General features: G+C 39.8%; 1 protein-coding gene across 1 annotated transcript in view; it reads right to left on the minus strand.

Annotated features, from left to right (window-relative positions):
• The window catches only part of ift74 (intraflagellar transport 74), a 125743-nt gene that overhangs the window by 58592 nt on the left and 49261 nt on the right, over positions 1-17890 (minus strand). The window contains exons 9-11 of the mRNA XM_069924691.1: positions 6147-6209; positions 5760-5903; positions 2238-2278 (exon numbers count right to left, since the gene is read on the minus strand). Coding sequence (XP_069780792.1) covers positions 2238-2278; positions 5760-5903; positions 6147-6209 — 248 coding nt within the window. The remainder of the gene's footprint in view (positions 1-2237; positions 2279-5759; positions 5904-6146; positions 6210-17890) is intronic.

Genomic DNA, 17890 nt, shown 5'->3' on the forward strand with positions numbered 1-17890 from the left:
TATTGGCAAAAATAGAAAAAGATTTGCAGAAGTAGAAGGACCTTAATAGGAAAGGTTAACAGTATTAAAATGAAGATCATGCCAAAGATCCAATATTTGTTCCAATCAATATTTATCAAATAAGTTTTTTAAAACAATAAATGGTATGGTTAGGCAATTTTTAAGGAACAATAAAAGTGCTGAGGATAGCACTGGACAAATTGATGTGGGATCAGGGGGGTTTGAGGCTTCCGCATTTTAAGAAATACTATCCGGCTTCACAGTTGAGGTTTTTGGCATTCATTTTTGAATCAGAATCACCGAATTTGGTACGGGTTGGAGGAAGCATCACACAAAGATTTTATTTATAAGTGGAACTTGAAACTAATGAAGAAAAAGTCTTCTAATCCTTTATTGATTCATTTGATTAAAATATGGCAAGACATAATAGGAAGGAAAACTAGAATTTCTATAAGGGCTCCATTATGTAACAATCCATTGCTGCCCAATGATAATGGGGAAGAGGATTTTAAATATTTGGTCCCAGAAGGGGATTCGGCATATTGCAGATAATTATATCATTCAAACAAATGAGGCAAATATATGATGTCCCAAATGACACCTTCCTTTGCTATCTGCAATTAAAAGGTTCTTTTTAAAGAGAAATTTGGGGAAACAATATGACTCCTCCATGGTCAAGTCAATTGAAACACATTTTATGGGTCGGTAATATAAGCAAGTTTATTACTCAAATTTATTTTACCCTCCAGACAGATGGGAAAAAGCTCAGAATTCATAGGTCCAGGGAAAGATGGGAAGCAGATTTAGCATTGAAAATATTCCTGGGCTGAATAGTAAAGAAGGGGTAACATCGATTATTAATGCGAGGTATGGTTTGGTGCAATACAATTTTCTTCATCAATTATATTTGACTCCGCAAAGATTGTACAAATAAAAGCCTGAAATATCTGACAGTTGTTTCCAATGTGAAATAGAAGAACATTTCTCCATTCCGTTTGGTCCTGTGTGAAAGTAAATGTTTTCTAGCATGTTAGTGCTATCTAAGATGACAGGAGTCAACTTCCTTGACAATCCAGAATTATATTTGTTGGGGAATTTTATAGACATCAGTAATCATTTAACTGAGTTTCAAATCTCACTTACTATGATTGCATTGGTGATAGCGAAGAAATAGGTTGCCATCATGTGGAAATCAGATACACCAATTTCTCTGAAGAGATGGATATCAGATATGGACAGTTGTATTCCTATGGAAAAGTATTTGCTGCTGTAAATACGTGATCTGTCCTCAACCTTGTACTTTTATTTTTACTAGTAAAATAGACTGTGACCCTCAGCAGTAGACAAAAAGGCTCTGTATCTGTTTATCTTGTTTAAGTTAAAGGGAAGGGGGAAACGGGGGGCAGGGGCGGCTGGAATGTTTTTGTTTTGTTTTGGAATGTTTATATTGGTTTGTTTTATATATTTATATATATGTATGTAAATTGTACTTTTTGTATTTTTATTAAAAAAAAGAAAAAGAAGGTCTATATATTTATTTTTAAGTGGTATATAGATATGTATATATGGTATATGATATGTGTTTGAAAACCAAAAATATTTTTTTTTTTAAAAACTTCCACCAAGTGAAATTTTATATCCAATTGACTTGCTTATCCTGGATCCAACGTAATTTTATCTTCTAGATCAGTTTACCATGTGGAACCTTATCAAAGCCTTGCTAAAGTCTGTTTACACTACACCCTCACCAATCATCTTAGTCACCTCTTCAACAAACTAAATTAAATTGTGGGACATTGTTTCCCACCCACAAAGCAAAACTGGCTATTATTAATCAATTCTTGTCTTGTCAAATGCAGATAGATCCTGTTTCTCAGAATTCCCTCCATGAACTTACCAATCACTGTCATGCTCACTGGCCCACAGTTCTTTGGCTTGTCATTGCAGCCATTATTAAATTAAGGTGAAACATTAGTTACCCTTCAATCCACTGCCAGCTCATCCGGAATATACCAGAAAGATACAAGAACCTCTGCCAGAAACCCAGGAATATTTTTTCCCTTACTTCCCTCAACACCATCAGATGAGATGAACTCATTCAGGCCTCAAAGGTTTATCCACCTCTTTGAGTCTTAAGACCGCCAACACCTCCTCTTTCATATTTCATAATAAATACATTGTTTAAAAAAAAGCCACTTTTTTTTAATGATACAATGTAACACAAAATTCTTTCTTACTGTCTTTCCATGCTTGCTATTTCCTGGTTATCTTCTTTAACCTGTTAAAAGCAAGGATAACTGAGTTACATGAATCTGGGAGCCTCTAAGTGGGATTATCTTTGCAGTTATTGATTAATGTAGATATGTGTCATTAGCATGTTTCTGATTTTATGCAGAACAGTCCCTGATCTCTTTCTTTAAAGGTACAGTTAATAATAGAATTATAGAATGGTAAGCCCCATTTGGGTTCCTCAGCTCATAATGTTGTGCTAACCTATATAAACCTACTCCATCTTAATCTTATCCTTCCTTCTTCACAGCCCATAACCTTTCATTTTTCTTTTATCATTGTCAATCTAAGAGTCTTTTAAATGTCCGTATTGTATCAGCCACACCACCTCCTCCCACAATGCATTCTAGACTGCCACAACTCTGTGCAAAAACCGACCTCTGACATCTCTCCTAAACTTTCCTCCATTCACTTTAAATGGATGGCCTTTAGTATTGGCCATGACTTCCTGGGGAAAAAAGGTCTTGGTTGTCCACCCTATCTGTACCTCTCATAATCTTCTAGACCTCTATTAACTCACCTATCATCCTCCATCACTCCAAATAGAAAAGCCCTAGCTTGCTCAACCTTTCTTTATAGGTTATGTCCTCCAATCTAGGCAACATCGTGGTAAATCTCCCCTGCACCCTCTCTAAAACGTTCACATCCTTCTGAAAGAGACGACTAGAATTGAACACAATACTTTGTGTGATCTAACCAGAGATTTAAAGAGCTACATCACCTGGCATTTGAACTCTATCTTCCTATGTTTTAATTTATTGTTTACTTTTTAAAAAATATTTTTATTGATGTTAACATTGTGCAAAATTGTACAGTAGTTATATATTGTCATGTACAATTCAAAAGATAAGAAAAAAATTAAGAAATCTTAAAATTCAAAACCCCCCACAAGTAAGCAAGGTTAAAAGCTAACATATAGGAATCAAGTGACAACAACCAGGAGATGGACAGCAATAGCACCAAAACGTCAGAACAACCCTAATTTTTTAGGCTATAATAGTCCATAAATGGGCCCCATGTCTTTTGAAAGTTAATATTTGACTCTTTAATGGTATATCTAATTTTTTATAAAATTACACAAGACAATGTTTACTTTTTAATTTATTAATTAATTTCTGGCCCATGAGCAAGTGAACAATTAACTAATTTTTAAAAAAATTTAGACATACAGCACAGTAACAGGCCATTTCGGCCCAGGAGTCCATGTTGCCCAATTTATACCTAATTAACCTACACCCCTGGTACATTTCAAAAGGTGGGAGGAAACTAGAGCCCCAAGGGAAAACTCATGCAGACACCAGGAGAATGTACAAATTCCTTACAGACAGCACAGGATTTGAATCCAAGTCCTGATCACTGGCACTGTAAAGGCATTGCGCTAACCGCTATGCCCTCCGTGCCACCCTATATATTTGATACTGATCCCATATATTTTGAAAGTGTGGAAAATGGTGAATATTTTACTAATAACTGAAATGATCATCATGACATCCTGACAAGTTATGATGAAGCAGTCATGGAATGACCCAATAAACACATGCTTGAAAATCAAGCGTTACATGTTGAATATATAGAAGTTAAATTATGCTGAAGCAAACCATTGCAGTCATTGCAGTGCAATGTCAGTCAAAGTAATTCTTTTCACAGCCTCTGGCAAACATTTATCCATCAAAACACTCTCGAAGAATACTGCAAATCAAATCCTTCATAAAGCCTGTGGTCTTCTGGCAGCAGTGATTTGTGCCCTCCTTTACCTTTCTGAACAACAGACTCTCAATGACAGGCCCCTTAAAGAAGAGAAGCGAGATCTTTGATATTGCCTATTCCATCTCTTTAAAATCTTTTAATTTCATTGGCTGGATAAACATCCAAGATCAGTGGCTTCTTTCAGGCTGCATCAATCAGCTCCAATGGACAACACACGTCCTTTTCATCCTAAATACCACACTCCTGAAAATAGATATTCTTTTCCAAACTTTGGCACACCCCAAAAGGTTTCCAGACAGAGAAAATTAATCAAGGATGTCCTCACAACATCTATAACAAAATGTAACATCATCAACAACTTAGTTATAGAGACATACAGCACATAAACAATGAGTCAAATACCATCAACTTAACCCCAGTTTTTGTGTCTTCTCCTCATTCTCATCAATTCTCCACAGATTCTATCACTCACCTATACACAAATGACAATTTCTAATGGAAAATTAATCTATGTTCATGCCTTTAATATGTGGGAACAAATCAAAACACCCATCAGAGGAAATATTCACACAATCGAGCCTTGCGCAAACAGCTCCAGAGACAGGATTGAACTATGGCCCCTGAAGATGTGAGGTAATGGCTTTTGAAGTTGCACAATGTACCATCCTTCTTGATTGATAGTCCAGAGAGAGTAAGGAAGTACAATTCATTACCATAGTCATAAATGAGGCAAACAGATTTGATGTTAAGGGAAAAGACATAGACAAACTGTTAGTGTGATTTGATGTATGCAGTAACAGATGGTTTCGATTGAATATAAACATTAACTTAGCTTTGTGGAAATTCCAGGCCCACCCCAGTTCGATGTGGAGAATGGGTATCCGGGATGGTCCTGAAAGTATCAAGTCCATTTGGGAGTACATAGGAGTCTAGCATACAGTTGTGAAAAAAGTTTATCATCTCCTACACTATCCACCTGTCAACTGAAGCCTGACCCATTTATGGCAGAGTCTGTGAGCTACCCATTGACATCATCGGCCACTGCAGACGCTAAGCAGGTCATCCTCAATCTCAAGGCACTACCCAAAAGAGAGAACATGCTGAGGCGATGGAAGCCATTACAAGTATTAGGCATTTCTACCATCACTGTGCATCTTCGTATGCTGAATGATTTGAACAGTTTTGGTACTTGACAATTTCTTTTTCTTCAAAGGCCCTCCCCAGCTTCTTTCATTATATAGCTTTCATAGCACAAACACATAGTTCCCTGAAGCTGGCAACAAAGAAGGTGGTTAGTGAGCTTGCCTACATCGGTCACTGAGTACAGAAGTTGGGACTTCGTGCAACTGCTGCATAAAATATTAATAAGTTCATATTTGGAATATAGTGTGCAGTTCTGGTCACCATAACTAGTGGAAGGATGTCATTAAACTGAAAAGGATGTGAGAAAGATTCATGAGGATGTTAGCAGGACTGGAGGGCATAAGGCGAGGCTGGATAGACTGGGATGTTTTTTCCCCACCAGAGGCTGGTGTGTATATGGAATGAGCTGCCAGAAGAAGTGGTAGAGGTGGGTACAATTAAGAGACATGTAAGTAGATAGTAAAGTACGAGTGGGATAAGGGTCAAGTAATATGTAACTTGGTCGGCATGGACAAGTTGCTCCATGACTCTATAACTCCATCTTTAATCACTGCATTTCTTTGCAACAATCTTAATAAATTAATTGGCTATCTTAGAGAATTAAGAGTTAAATTCATCACCTGCTTTAGTAGTCGTTCCCTTTCCTCCTGTGGCGATCCCATACTTTTATTCTCTGCAATCATCTGATTGCGGTGATTTTCAAGTTCATGAAGTTTTTCATACAGTATCACTGCTTCTTGCTTTACCTGGGAATGAGCTACCTCCTGTGCAAATGAAACAAAATTTGAATTTCATTTTAATACATTTCATGATTCTTTCCTTAACCTACACATTTTTAGCTTTAATCAGGATTCACAACTGCTCCTTTTGCCAAAGTTGCCCTTGGAAAAAGAGCAAACCAAATAACCTTCATTGTTTTGATTAATAGCATTGAATTTAAAGCAGCATTGCTAATATCATCATTTTGTTTAACGATTAAAATAAATGCAAATGATCATGTTTCTTACAGACTCTAGTGCTTCCTTTCTTGTGTTCAATACATCCAAGTCATGCTGCCGAGCATCCAACTCCTGAAAAGATAAACAAACAAAAGACATGAGGAATAGAAGCCATAAAATATGCCACTTGCCTCCATGCGTAAAGCATTCGATTAGATCATTGATGATCTTTTCCTTGGTATCACTTGCTTGCCTTGTCCCCAACTCCTTCAATTTAAAAAGTAAAACACAAAGGTCTGCAGATACCGTGGTTGAAGTAAAAACACAGCAGGTCAAACAATGTACTTTATATTGTAAAGATAAAGATAAATAACCAATGTTTCAGGCTTGAGCCCTTCATCATGGTAGGACGAAATGTCAGCAGGCGTCTGAACAAAATGGTAAGTGGGGAGGGGTAGGAGCACAGACCCATAGACAGGAGGTGGATAGGGAGGGAGGGAATGGCAGCAAGCAGAGAGAGGAGGGATGGATCTGTGAATAGAGGGGGAAAGGAGTACAGAGCTAAGGGAAAGAAGACAAGGGGAAAGGGAAGGGAGGGAGAATGGAGAGTTGGTTAGCAGAAACCAGAGGTCAATATTAATGCCAAAGTGGGTGAGTTCCCAGATGGAAAATCCAGTGTCGTCTCTCCAATTACAGGAGGTCTTGATGGGATAGTACATGAGACTACAGACAGACATGGGAGTGGAACAGGGTACAGAACTGAAATGGTTAGCCACTGGGAGATCCCTGAAATGGATGCAGACATAGTGACTTTGCTCAGCAAAGTTATGTCCCAGTCTGTGCCCAGCCTCTCCAATGTAGAGAAAGCCACAAAGGGAGCACTGGATGCAGTAGATCATTCCTGCAGATACACAAGTGAAGTGTTGCTTCATTTGAAAGGCCTATTTGGGGCCTTCCTGGGGCCGCGGAGGAAGGTGCCCGGGGGCGGGGGTGCAATTGGTGGGGAGGGATGAGTGCACAAGGGAGTCACAAAGGGAGCAGTCCCTATGGAAGGCAGAGAGGAGAAGATGTGTCTGGTTGTGGCATCATGTTGTAGGTGGTGGAAATTACAGAGGATAATATGCTGGATGCAGTGGAATGTGGGGTAGTAAGGTCAAGGGGAATCCTATGTATGCTGTGCGGGGGCAGAGGGGCCAGGCAGATGAGCAGGAAACTGAGAAGCGGATAAGGGCTGAGTTGATGGTGGCGGAGGGGAGGCCACGCTTGCTGAAGAAGGTGAATGTTGTAATATGAGCTGTTTTGAAAATGAGGCTGGTTTTGGAATAAGGGAGGGGTTTTACTTCATGTCTCCTTTTACTTTCGGTGTGTCTTGTACATAGCTTTGAGACTATGCCATGTGTTCCAGAGGAAGAAAACAAGCCTCTGTATAAATTTACTGTCCCAATTGAGCTGTTCTTTTGAGCGTGAAGTTGTCGAGTGATCCTTTTACAAAGTAGAAGTTATCACGTATTTTTGATGATGAGGTAAACTGGTTTTGTGGAAGTTTGTACCTGTTTTGAACTGGCTACATTTGGGATTATTGGTTAATTTATGGAAGGAAACAAGGATTGGTTCGAGTATGAGGAAATGTTGGGACACTTCTTCTGTGCTAATGGAATTACTGAGGAGGCTAAGAAATGCTCTATTTTCACGAGTGTGCGTGGGACAAAGACTTTCAAGTTGATAGCCACACTGCGAAAACCAGGGGGTGGGGAAATTCTATTTGACGGCCAAGCTTGTGAGGAACCATCACAATCCGAAACCTTCTGTGATAGTCCAATGGTTGAGGTTTCACAGCCTTTTTAAGGAAGCCAGGTCAGCCTGTGGCCAATTTTGTGCCTGAGTTTCGACAGTTATTGGAGCATCGTGATTTAATTTTTGTTTTTAAAATATTTTTATTGAGTTTACCATAATAATCCCATATACAAGTTATATTGATAAGGCAAAGCACTACGATAACAGATAATTAAAATAAATTCACAATACAACAAATTTAAAATTTTTGTTCATAAATTGTTCAATGTGATTGTTAAAATGGTTATGCATCTCGATCAGTTAAATAATATTAAAGCAAACCTCATTATACCTTGATATAATATAAAAGATATAATCTCAGATAACCATAATTAAACTCGATAAATCCATTTATCTAAAAGAAAAAACTAAAACTAATCTAACCCCTCGCTCTAATCAAGGTTACTCAATCAAACCACAGGAAAAATACAAAGCTGGATCAAGTCGCGACTTCCAGAAGACAAACTGATCAGCACAAGAGCCACCCATTTTACCTAAAACTGCCACTTATGACAGTATGTACAAGTCCGATTATCCAAAATCAGATTCTCCAAAATCTTCAATTATCCAATTTAAAAAAAAAAAGATTTTGGATAAATGAGGATATCTGAAACAAATCAGAAATCCTCATTTATCTGAATATTTTCGGCCGTACTGACCGGGGACCTCAGCTGCCAGCAAGAGTGGGAACCTCAATGGAGAGGTGTCAGTGATCAGCAGCAGGCCAGCATTTTTTCTGGTGAGAATTAAACATTATTTTAATGCTTAAAAGCTTTCCCTTGTTGTTTGTTGATGTTTAACCACCTTTACAAGCGATTTGCTGTTGCAACTGGGCTGTTTTTTAAAAAAATGGCCAGTTCTCCGAAATAACGTTGATCCGAAATAGGCCTGGTCCTGACCATTTCAGATAATCAGAGTTGAACAGTATTCCAGAAATGGTCCTCTTATCTTTTCAAACTGAAACTTTTTATCTTTATTATATCTAATTTTCTCTAAACTCAGATATGTGCATGAGTTGAAGAGTTCATCTTTCCATTCCATTAAAATTGCTCATCTGGCTATCAATGTGCTAAAAGCTAAAACTTTTTCTTGAGATGCCGATAAAAGTTTATCCAGTTCACATTAAAAGGGAAATTAAAGGGCAGTGATCTAATTAAAAACTAGATCCAAGTCCTTAGATTAAAAATGATTGGGAGCATGATCCTAATATAACATTTGCAGATGAGGATTGACATTCCACTCTTAGTTTGATCAATGGTTCTTCATTTTGTGCAAGGCACTGTTTATTACAATTTCAGGTGGTAAATAGAATACAAATCAAATTATCCCACTTCTATGCAGATGTTGATCCATTATGTAAAAAGTGAAACATTTTTGAAGCCTCACTGATTCAAAGGATTCAATTAGGAAGATACTGGGAAAATGTTTTTTCATTCTTTATCAATGATTTTTGAGATTAAATTGGAGCAATGTGATTTTGAGGCAGTTCTTGGATGTTCCATGATAGATTTGTATGCAGCATTAATAATGAAGCCATACAACACTGTTTGTTGGGGGAACCTCACCGTTGACTTTCAAGAAAGCCCTAGAGATTGCCCAAGGCATGGAGCTGGTTCCTAATAATACCCAGAAAGGACATTGGGTGGGGAGTCGCAGTCAGTGGCAGAGATTCATATCGAGGGAGACTGGTATATAGGCAAAGCAGGTGGAATGTTTTCGGTGTGGAAGAACACACTATGCAAATAATTGCACATTCAAGTTGTAGTAGAGGGACATTTAGCTAAGAAGTGCAGGAGTTCAAAGGTTAAGCCTAGGCAGGGGGAAAGCTCAACGGGCTCCAGCAGCCACACGCTACTGAGAAGAATATGTTTGGAGTGGAAACAGATTAGGAACCACATTCTGTCACAGTCACCATTAGGGAAAGGATATAAAGTTTGAGATTGATTCGAGGGCCACAGCATAGGTGAAGAGACCTAAGGAAGAATATTGGAGTCCAATCTGCCTCCCATCAAACTGTCAAAGCTCAAACTCAGGACCTATACGGGGGCAGCCCATACCTCATTTAGAGCTGTTATATGTGGATATTTTAGCTGGGGGTCAGAAGGCAGAAGCCAGGTAGGTGATAGCTAAGGGTGGCAGGCCAGTCTTTTGAGCCATGATTGGCTTCGCAACATTCAACTGGCGTGAACTTAAATATGCACACACAGTGGATGACATTCTGCAATGGTATAGTGGCGTTTCAGGAATGAATGAGCTGGGCACAATGAAGAGCATGACAGTGAAACTCAATGCTGACCCTGAGGCCACATGATGTTTTTTTAAGACCTATGCCATGAAACAAGTTCAAAGAGGAACTGAAATGTTTAGTGGTTGGGCATCATTGGGTCCAACCAGTTTTGAAGGTGGGCAGCTCCCGTTGTTCCAGTTTTGAAGGCAGTCAAAATCATGAGGATATGTGACTATAAGCTTATGGTGAATCAGGTCTCAAAGCTGGAGGATGACCCAATTGCGACCCTGTCAAAGGGGGGTAAGCTATTCACAAAGCTGGATATGAATCACGCTTACCAACAGCTGCTGCTCAATGAGGATTCATCGGTGTATGTCACAGGAAGTGATTGAGGCCGGTTCCATAGCTATATTTAAGAGAGTTAGATTTAGTACTTGTGACTAAGGGGATCAGGGAGTATGGAGAGAGAGCTGGAACAGGGTACTGAGTGGATGATCAGCCATGATCAAAATGAATGGCGGTGTAGGCTTGAAGGGCCAAATGGCCTACTCCTACACCTATTTTCTATGTTTCTAATTAACACACACAAGGGATTATTTAAATACAATAACATGATGTTTGGAGTGGCATCCAGCCCCACAATTTTCCAAAGGACAATGGACACCTTGCTTCAGGGGAGACCATATGTAGCAGTGTATCTGGATAATATTTTGATCACAGGAGCCACAGAGGTGGAGCATCTGGCTAACTTGGAACAGATATTGAAGAGGCTCTCAGACGAGGAACTGTGATTGAAATGCAGCAAATGTGTGTTCTTGTCCCCGTGTGACCTACCTAGGACACAAGATCACAGCTGAGGGGCTCTGCCCGGTGGAGGACAAAGTGAGAGCTATTAAGGAGGCCCCAAGCACAAAGAGTGTCACGGAACTTAGATAATTTTTGGGCATGGTGAATTATTATGGCAAGTTTCTTCCTGACCTCTCAAGCGTTTTGGCCTCACTGTACAAGCTGTTTCACAATAACATCAAGTTGCAATGAAGTGAAAAGCAGGAGGAAGCTTTCAAGGATGTGAAAGAACACTTCCACTCAGGAAAGCTGCTGGTTCACTACGATCCAGATAAGGAGATCACCATTTCATGTGACACCTTCAGGGGACTCAGTTCTCTCACATGCAATGGAGGACCAGAGAAGCTATTGGTTTTGCTTCATGTACCCTGATGGCTGCTGAGAAGGGATATTCACAGCGGTCAAATGTTTTCATCAGTACCTTTTTAGATATATATTCACAGTTTATACACATCATAAACCACTGTTGAGCCTGTTCAGTGAGACCAGATACGTCCCACTACTAGCCTCAGCTTGGACACTGTGAGCTCTCACATTGTCAATCTACCAGTACACTGTGTACTGAGCAGGTGGGGATAGTGCAAATGCTGATACACTGAGTTGTCTACTTTTACCCGAGACACTACATATGTGCCTTCAGAGATGGTGTTTTCATTGGAAAGGCTGTCAGAGATACCTATAAAGGCAACTCATATAAAGCATTGGACAGAGAGGACCCATTCCTGCTTCAAGTCAAGACTTTCCTTTTACAAGGATGGCCCAGTATTGTGGAAGGAGAGGAACTGAAACCTTATGTCAAATGTAAAACAGAATTGAGTCTGCAGGATAGCTGCATTTTCTGGTGGGTGGGGGCACGAGTGTCATCGTGCCCTCCCCTGGTCATTTAAAAATGTGGAGGAAGTTCATGAGACTCATCCAGGGGTGTCTTGAATGAAAAGCCTTGCAAGATCCTATGTCTGGTGGCTAAGAACAGATCAGGATCTGGAAAACCAGGTAAAATCATGCACATGATGTCAGATCAATCAGAAAATGCGACCAGCAGCTCCTTTGCACCCATGGAAGTGACCAGACCACCCCTGGTCTAAGCTACATTTGGAGTTTGGTAGCCCTTTTATGGAGCAGATGTTTCAAGTAATGGTGGACGTCCATTCCAAATGGATAGAACCTCACATCATGGGCAACATTACAACTCACTCAACCATAGACAAACTTAGGCAAGTGTTTGTAGTCCAGGGGTTGCCTGACACTCTGGCCACTGATAATGCCCTGACATTTTTCAGAGTTCATGCAGCAGAATGACATTCATCCCATTTAGACGCCCCTTTCCATCCAGCCTCACATGGTTTGGCTGAGTGGGCTGTTCAGACAGTGAAGGAAGGCCTGAAGAGGATGACAGGGGACTCTTTTAGCATTAGGCTTTCATGTTTCCCGTTTAAATACTGCCTTACACCGCAGATGACAACTGCATGCACTCCAGCAGAGATGCTGAAGAGGCGTAGACCCAAATCAAGATTGGACCTGCTACGCCTGGAATACGAAGGCAAGAGTGGAGAGAAAGCAGGAAAAACTAAAGGAGGGACATGATCAACATGCCCAAGAAAGACAGTTAAAACCAAATGACTATGTCTGTATGAGAAATAAAAAGCATAGTGGGCCCATCTCCTATGTTTTTAAGATGACTGACCATAGAGTTCTCCACGGACATCAGGACCATGTGCGCTTGCATCAAGATACGTACTCAGAGGCGGACAGTTCCATGGAGTTTCTATTGGTGAGACAGACTACTGTGGAAGACTGTTCCCCAATCATTTTGCCAGAGAGACATTCTGGTAGAGGGGTCTGGGTCCCTTGAAGAGGATGAACGTTCCCACACAAAGAAACAGATCCTCTTATGTCCCCAACACCAGATCTGCCCAAAACACCATCAGCAGTGCCTGCAGGGTCATCTGGGTAGTGCACACACGCAAACCTCCTGACAGACTAAATCTTTGATTGGACAGTTTTTTTAGTAGACTAAATATGAAATCTGCCACATTTTCCAGATGTGTTTATATTGTTAAGTTGTTGCTGAGACATTATTACAAGTTTTAGGAGTAAGCAAGTTAATGACACCATTGTTCTTTTCTATTTGGGGCAACATGGATTTTTTTTGGGGGGGGGGGAAATAAGTGTTGTAATGTAAGCTCTTTTGAAAGTGAGGATAGTTCCAGTGTAAGGGAGGGATTTTACTTCCTGTTTTATTTTACTTCAGGTGTGCCTTGTATATAGCTCAAGACCATGCCGTATGTTCTACAGGAAAAAGAACAGAAGAAGAAAACAAGCCTGTGTGTGCATGTGTGTATATATGGTTTTGCTGTCCCAGATAAATCTGGGGTTTTTTTTAGCTTCAAGTTGTCAAGTGGTCCTTTTTCAAAATAGTTATCACAGTTGCTATTTCAGATCCTCTGGACTGGAAGATCTCATCTTGGGAACAGATGCAGCAGAGTAGAAAACTTTTAAGAAAGGAATAGAATTCTTGCAGAGGACTGGGTATGAGGAAGTGTAGTTGTAGAAGTTAGTGGGTTTGTAAAATATGTCAGTGGAAAGCTTGTCTCCAAAGATGGAGACAGAGATCAAGAAAGGGGAGAGTATTGTCAGAGATGGACCAGGTGAATTTGAGATCGGGGTGGAAGTTGGCAACAAAGTGAATGGAATTGACAAGCTCATCACAGGTGCTTGAGGCAGCTCCGGAAGAGGAAGAGTTGGGGATCTTGCCTGTGTAGGCTTGCAGCATAGATTGCTCCACAAAGTCCACAAACAGGTAAGCATAGCTGGGACACATGGGTACACCTTTGATTTGAAGGAAGTGAAATAAGTCAAAGGGGAAGTTATTAAGTGAGAACAAGCTCTGTCAGGCAGAGGAAGGTGGTAGTGGAGGATGACTGGTTGGATCTCTTGCAAAAAAGAAAAGTGCTTTGATACCTTCTGTATGGGGGTGGGGGGGGGGGGAAATGGAGGTGAAAAGGGATTGAATGTCTATAGTAAAAATCAGGCAGTCCAGTTGAGGGAATTTGAATTTATTGAAGACATGGAGGGCATGTGAGGTATGCAGATGTAGGTGGGGGAGGATTGGACCAAGGAGAGAAGATAGTCAAGGTAAGATAAAACTAGGTCAGAGGGGCAAGAGCAAGCAGAAAGAATGGGTCTGCCTGGATGATAGGGTTTATGTATCTTAGATAAAAGTTAGAACCAAGGATGGGAAATAATGAGATTAGAGGCTGTGGGAGGAAAATAACCAGAAGTGATGAGGTTGAAGGTGGTGATGGAGACAGTGGCTTTATGTGCTGTGGTGGGGTCTTGTGGAAGGATAAGTAGGAAGTGTTTGAGAGTTGTCGTCTGGCCGCAGCAAGGTAGAAGTTAGAGCGCAAGACCTTGACAGCACTACCCTTTTACAATAACTTCTTTAAACAATAAGCACCAAGCAAAACACTGGGCAGAAATATTAATGTTATTTCAAAATTTCCTGTGTCAAAATAAGATCCTTAATCCAATTTTTTATTCAAATAGACAAATTATAGTACTTGAGATCCATAAGACTGCAGATCCTGGAATGTAAAGCTCAGCTCGTGGTATCCAAGTAACCCTCCTTGAACCCAGATACTGAACACCTGATGCAATTTAGAAGCCAAAGAACTTGAGGTCCTTTGGGAGTCCTGCTTCCCTCAACACTCCCACAAATCCTGGTCCTGATATCTGGTTCCCAAAATCCAGTCTCCAGCAGCAGCAGCAGCCTGGTATGAGGCAGTGTGGTCCCCTACTGTGTTGAGTCTTCTCCCAGGTTTTTTCATCTCAGCTGGGGTTGAGGGGTGCGGTGGGTGGTAGGAGTATTCTTCTATTCTGGTGCCCTGTACTAATCCACTGCTCACCAGAGCCCACTTTATCTCCATCTGGGCTGGTGTTTCTTTAGTGTTTAAAAAAAAGTTGTTTTCCCCCCCCCCACCAAACCTTCCACAGGCAGCTTAAACCTATACAGGTTTTGGATGGCTGGGCAGTAGGACCCTATGAAGGCACGCTGAAAGGTATTTCTCTGCTCCCCCAATCTTCCCAGCTAGCTGCAGTTTTGCTGTTACAAGAGCTGCAGCAACACTACCATCTTGAGTTTTTAACTCAGTAATATTTGAAACTAACCCATCAGAATTCATTGGGATGTTTGTATTATTTTCTACCATGAAAACCAATACACAGTATGGATCTAATTTGTCTGCCACTTTCTTGTTTCCCATTCATTCCCAAGTCAGAATGGAAAATTCAATATTCATCACATTGGGCTGCAGACTGCTCAGGTGGAATACTAGGTGTTCCAGTTTGTATTTGGTCTCACTCAAACAGTGAAGAAGGCTAAGGGTGGAAAATCCTTGAGAGAATGGGAATGGGAGATAAAATGGCATGAAATTGGGAGTTTGGGATGGCCTTTTTGTAAAGAGCATAGATCCTTAATTACATGCCTTATTTTTGCAGCCCTTGAATAAGAAATCTCTTCAGATCCAAATCTCCTTGACCTTATTGTTCTAATCTTTCATTCTTTTTGGATAATGTTCATCCAAATCTACCTGCACAGTTGCTGCTCCCAATCAATTTTTTTCAGATGTTATGACACTCGATTACATCTATATTATTCAATTTAGGTCTATATTTATCATACTGCAAATCGACTCAAAATGTTCTCTTGGATGTACTTTAACAATTTCTTCCCATCTACCCGTTTCACAGTAAAGAGATTCCAGTTAATATTGGCAAGTTAAAATCCCTGCTACTATAAATGTTATTATTCTTAGACTTCTCTGTTACATGTTTACATTCCTACTTCTATTTCATGCTCACCATCAGGACTGTAGTATACCCCAAAGAGATCCCCCACTTTTTGGCCCATCTGGCCTCTTTTGAAGAACCTTTGAGAATCCTCCTTTCCGATCATAAAAAATGGATTCCTTAATCAAGATTGCAATTCCATCTCCTCTTTTATATCCTTCTCTGTTTGCCTCCTGTTTTCCTTCCATATCTGACTGCACCACTGACATCTACTCTTGCGTCCATTTCTTTGCCAATACTTAAATCTCCTCAAAGCCTCTTTTTTCCCCATGGAGATCAACCTTAGGTTCTGTGTATTCCTATAACCCAAGTCTCTCAATCCTCAAAAACTTTGATAAATATTAAATGTGTAGGCCAGAACTGGACATAATACTACAGTTGTGACTGAACTAGCATTTTACAAAAGTTCAATATACTTTTTTGTTCTGGTACATTGTCTTTTTTGTTGGTGATCATGGCCTGGCACTGTTAAAGCACAAAGATAACAGCAGGCTTACAACCAGCTAAACAGGAAAAAGCTGTAACAAAGGAAACAGGAAAACATTATTGAAAATCTATCCTGTGCAGGCCAACCAGACATCCCTTCAGAGTGTAGTAATCAGGAGCCAAGAAACACTTTGGTACTCTTCTAACCAAAACAAACAATATAACTAAAACATGGATGCACATAAATGGAAATAATGCTGCATTTTCAATTACATTTGCACATGACACCACTCAATTTAGTCATCTAAAGAAGGTGCATTATCAACTTGCCTGTAAATTTATCTGACTTGTTGCACCAATAAAATCTGCTTCTCCCTTTAAAATTCTTACAGGAATTCATTACAACTGTGGCTTCCTTTACCACCCTTCCTCAGAATTGTATTCTGAATAACAAACTTCCACAACCACCCTCCGACGCCTCCCAAAACCAATTCTGTATCCTATTGGTCAGCTCCCCCTGCATTCCATGCAACCTGACCTTCCGGATAGCAAACAATGCAGGACCTCATTAAAGGCCTTGCTAAAGTTTTTTTTATATTTTATTTTTGTTTTTTCCCATTAATATACATATTAAAATTTTCCATTAAAAAATATATTAATATAAATCACCCTGCTAAGGGAGATGTAGACAATTTCCTTGTGGCCATTTCAAAATTTCCTAAAATGAGGACCTGCAGGGTTGGCATCAGAACAAGTCTAATGGGGGGGTGGGGGGACATTAGGGTAACTGCAGGTGGGGGAGCATAAACTGACATCCAAAGACACTCTCAGCTGGGGGGAGGGGCACGCTTTTATCATGCGCTGCTGACAGTGGTGCTATGCATGGGGGGGGGGGCACAATATCTAATTTTGGGGGCAATACCTGCAAATGCCCCTCCCCCATGGCACCTGCCCTGAGGACATTGTCATAGGTTACCACATATAGTACAACTCTGATTACCCAAAATGGTCAGGACCGGGCCTATTTTGGATAAATTATATTTTCAGATAACTGGTCATTTTTTTTAAAAACAGCCCGGTGGCAACAGCAAATCACTTGTAACAGTTTTTAAATGACAACAAACAGCAAGGGATGGTTTTTTTAAGCATGAAATAATTTTTAATTATCACCAAAAAAAAACCTGAACAAAATGAGATAAATCCAATACCAAAAATTTAAAATTCTACTCAGAGGTTTTTCCAAAATTTTTTTCAACCTGTGACATCAGTTTGGCTCTGAAAAATTTTTAGATAACTGAAGATTTCAGATAATCAGAATAATCGAAGTTGTATTGTATATACAGTGTATTTCAAAAGAAATTATTTTTTTTAATAAAATTTAAACCATATTGCAAAAACAAATGCAAACAGATGATCACATTAGTTTTTTTGTATTAACTTTTTTGCCTATCTATACAAATCCAGCAAACACCAAGCTATTTCAACATGATTCAGCAATTATCTGCTGGAGCCATTTTTCTGATTCAATGATTTATCATTCTGCACATTACATAAAATACCTGCATTCATACAGTATAAATAAAGAACAAAAAAGTCAACCACTGTCTCCAACATTCCATATTTCCACTGCATT

The sequence above is a fragment of the Narcine bancroftii genome, chromosome 1 (assembly GCF_036971445.1).
Source record: "Narcine bancroftii isolate sNarBan1 chromosome 1, sNarBan1.hap1, whole genome shotgun sequence".
Taxonomy (NCBI): Eukaryota; Metazoa; Chordata; class Chondrichthyes; order Torpediniformes; family Narcinidae; genus Narcine; species Narcine bancroftii.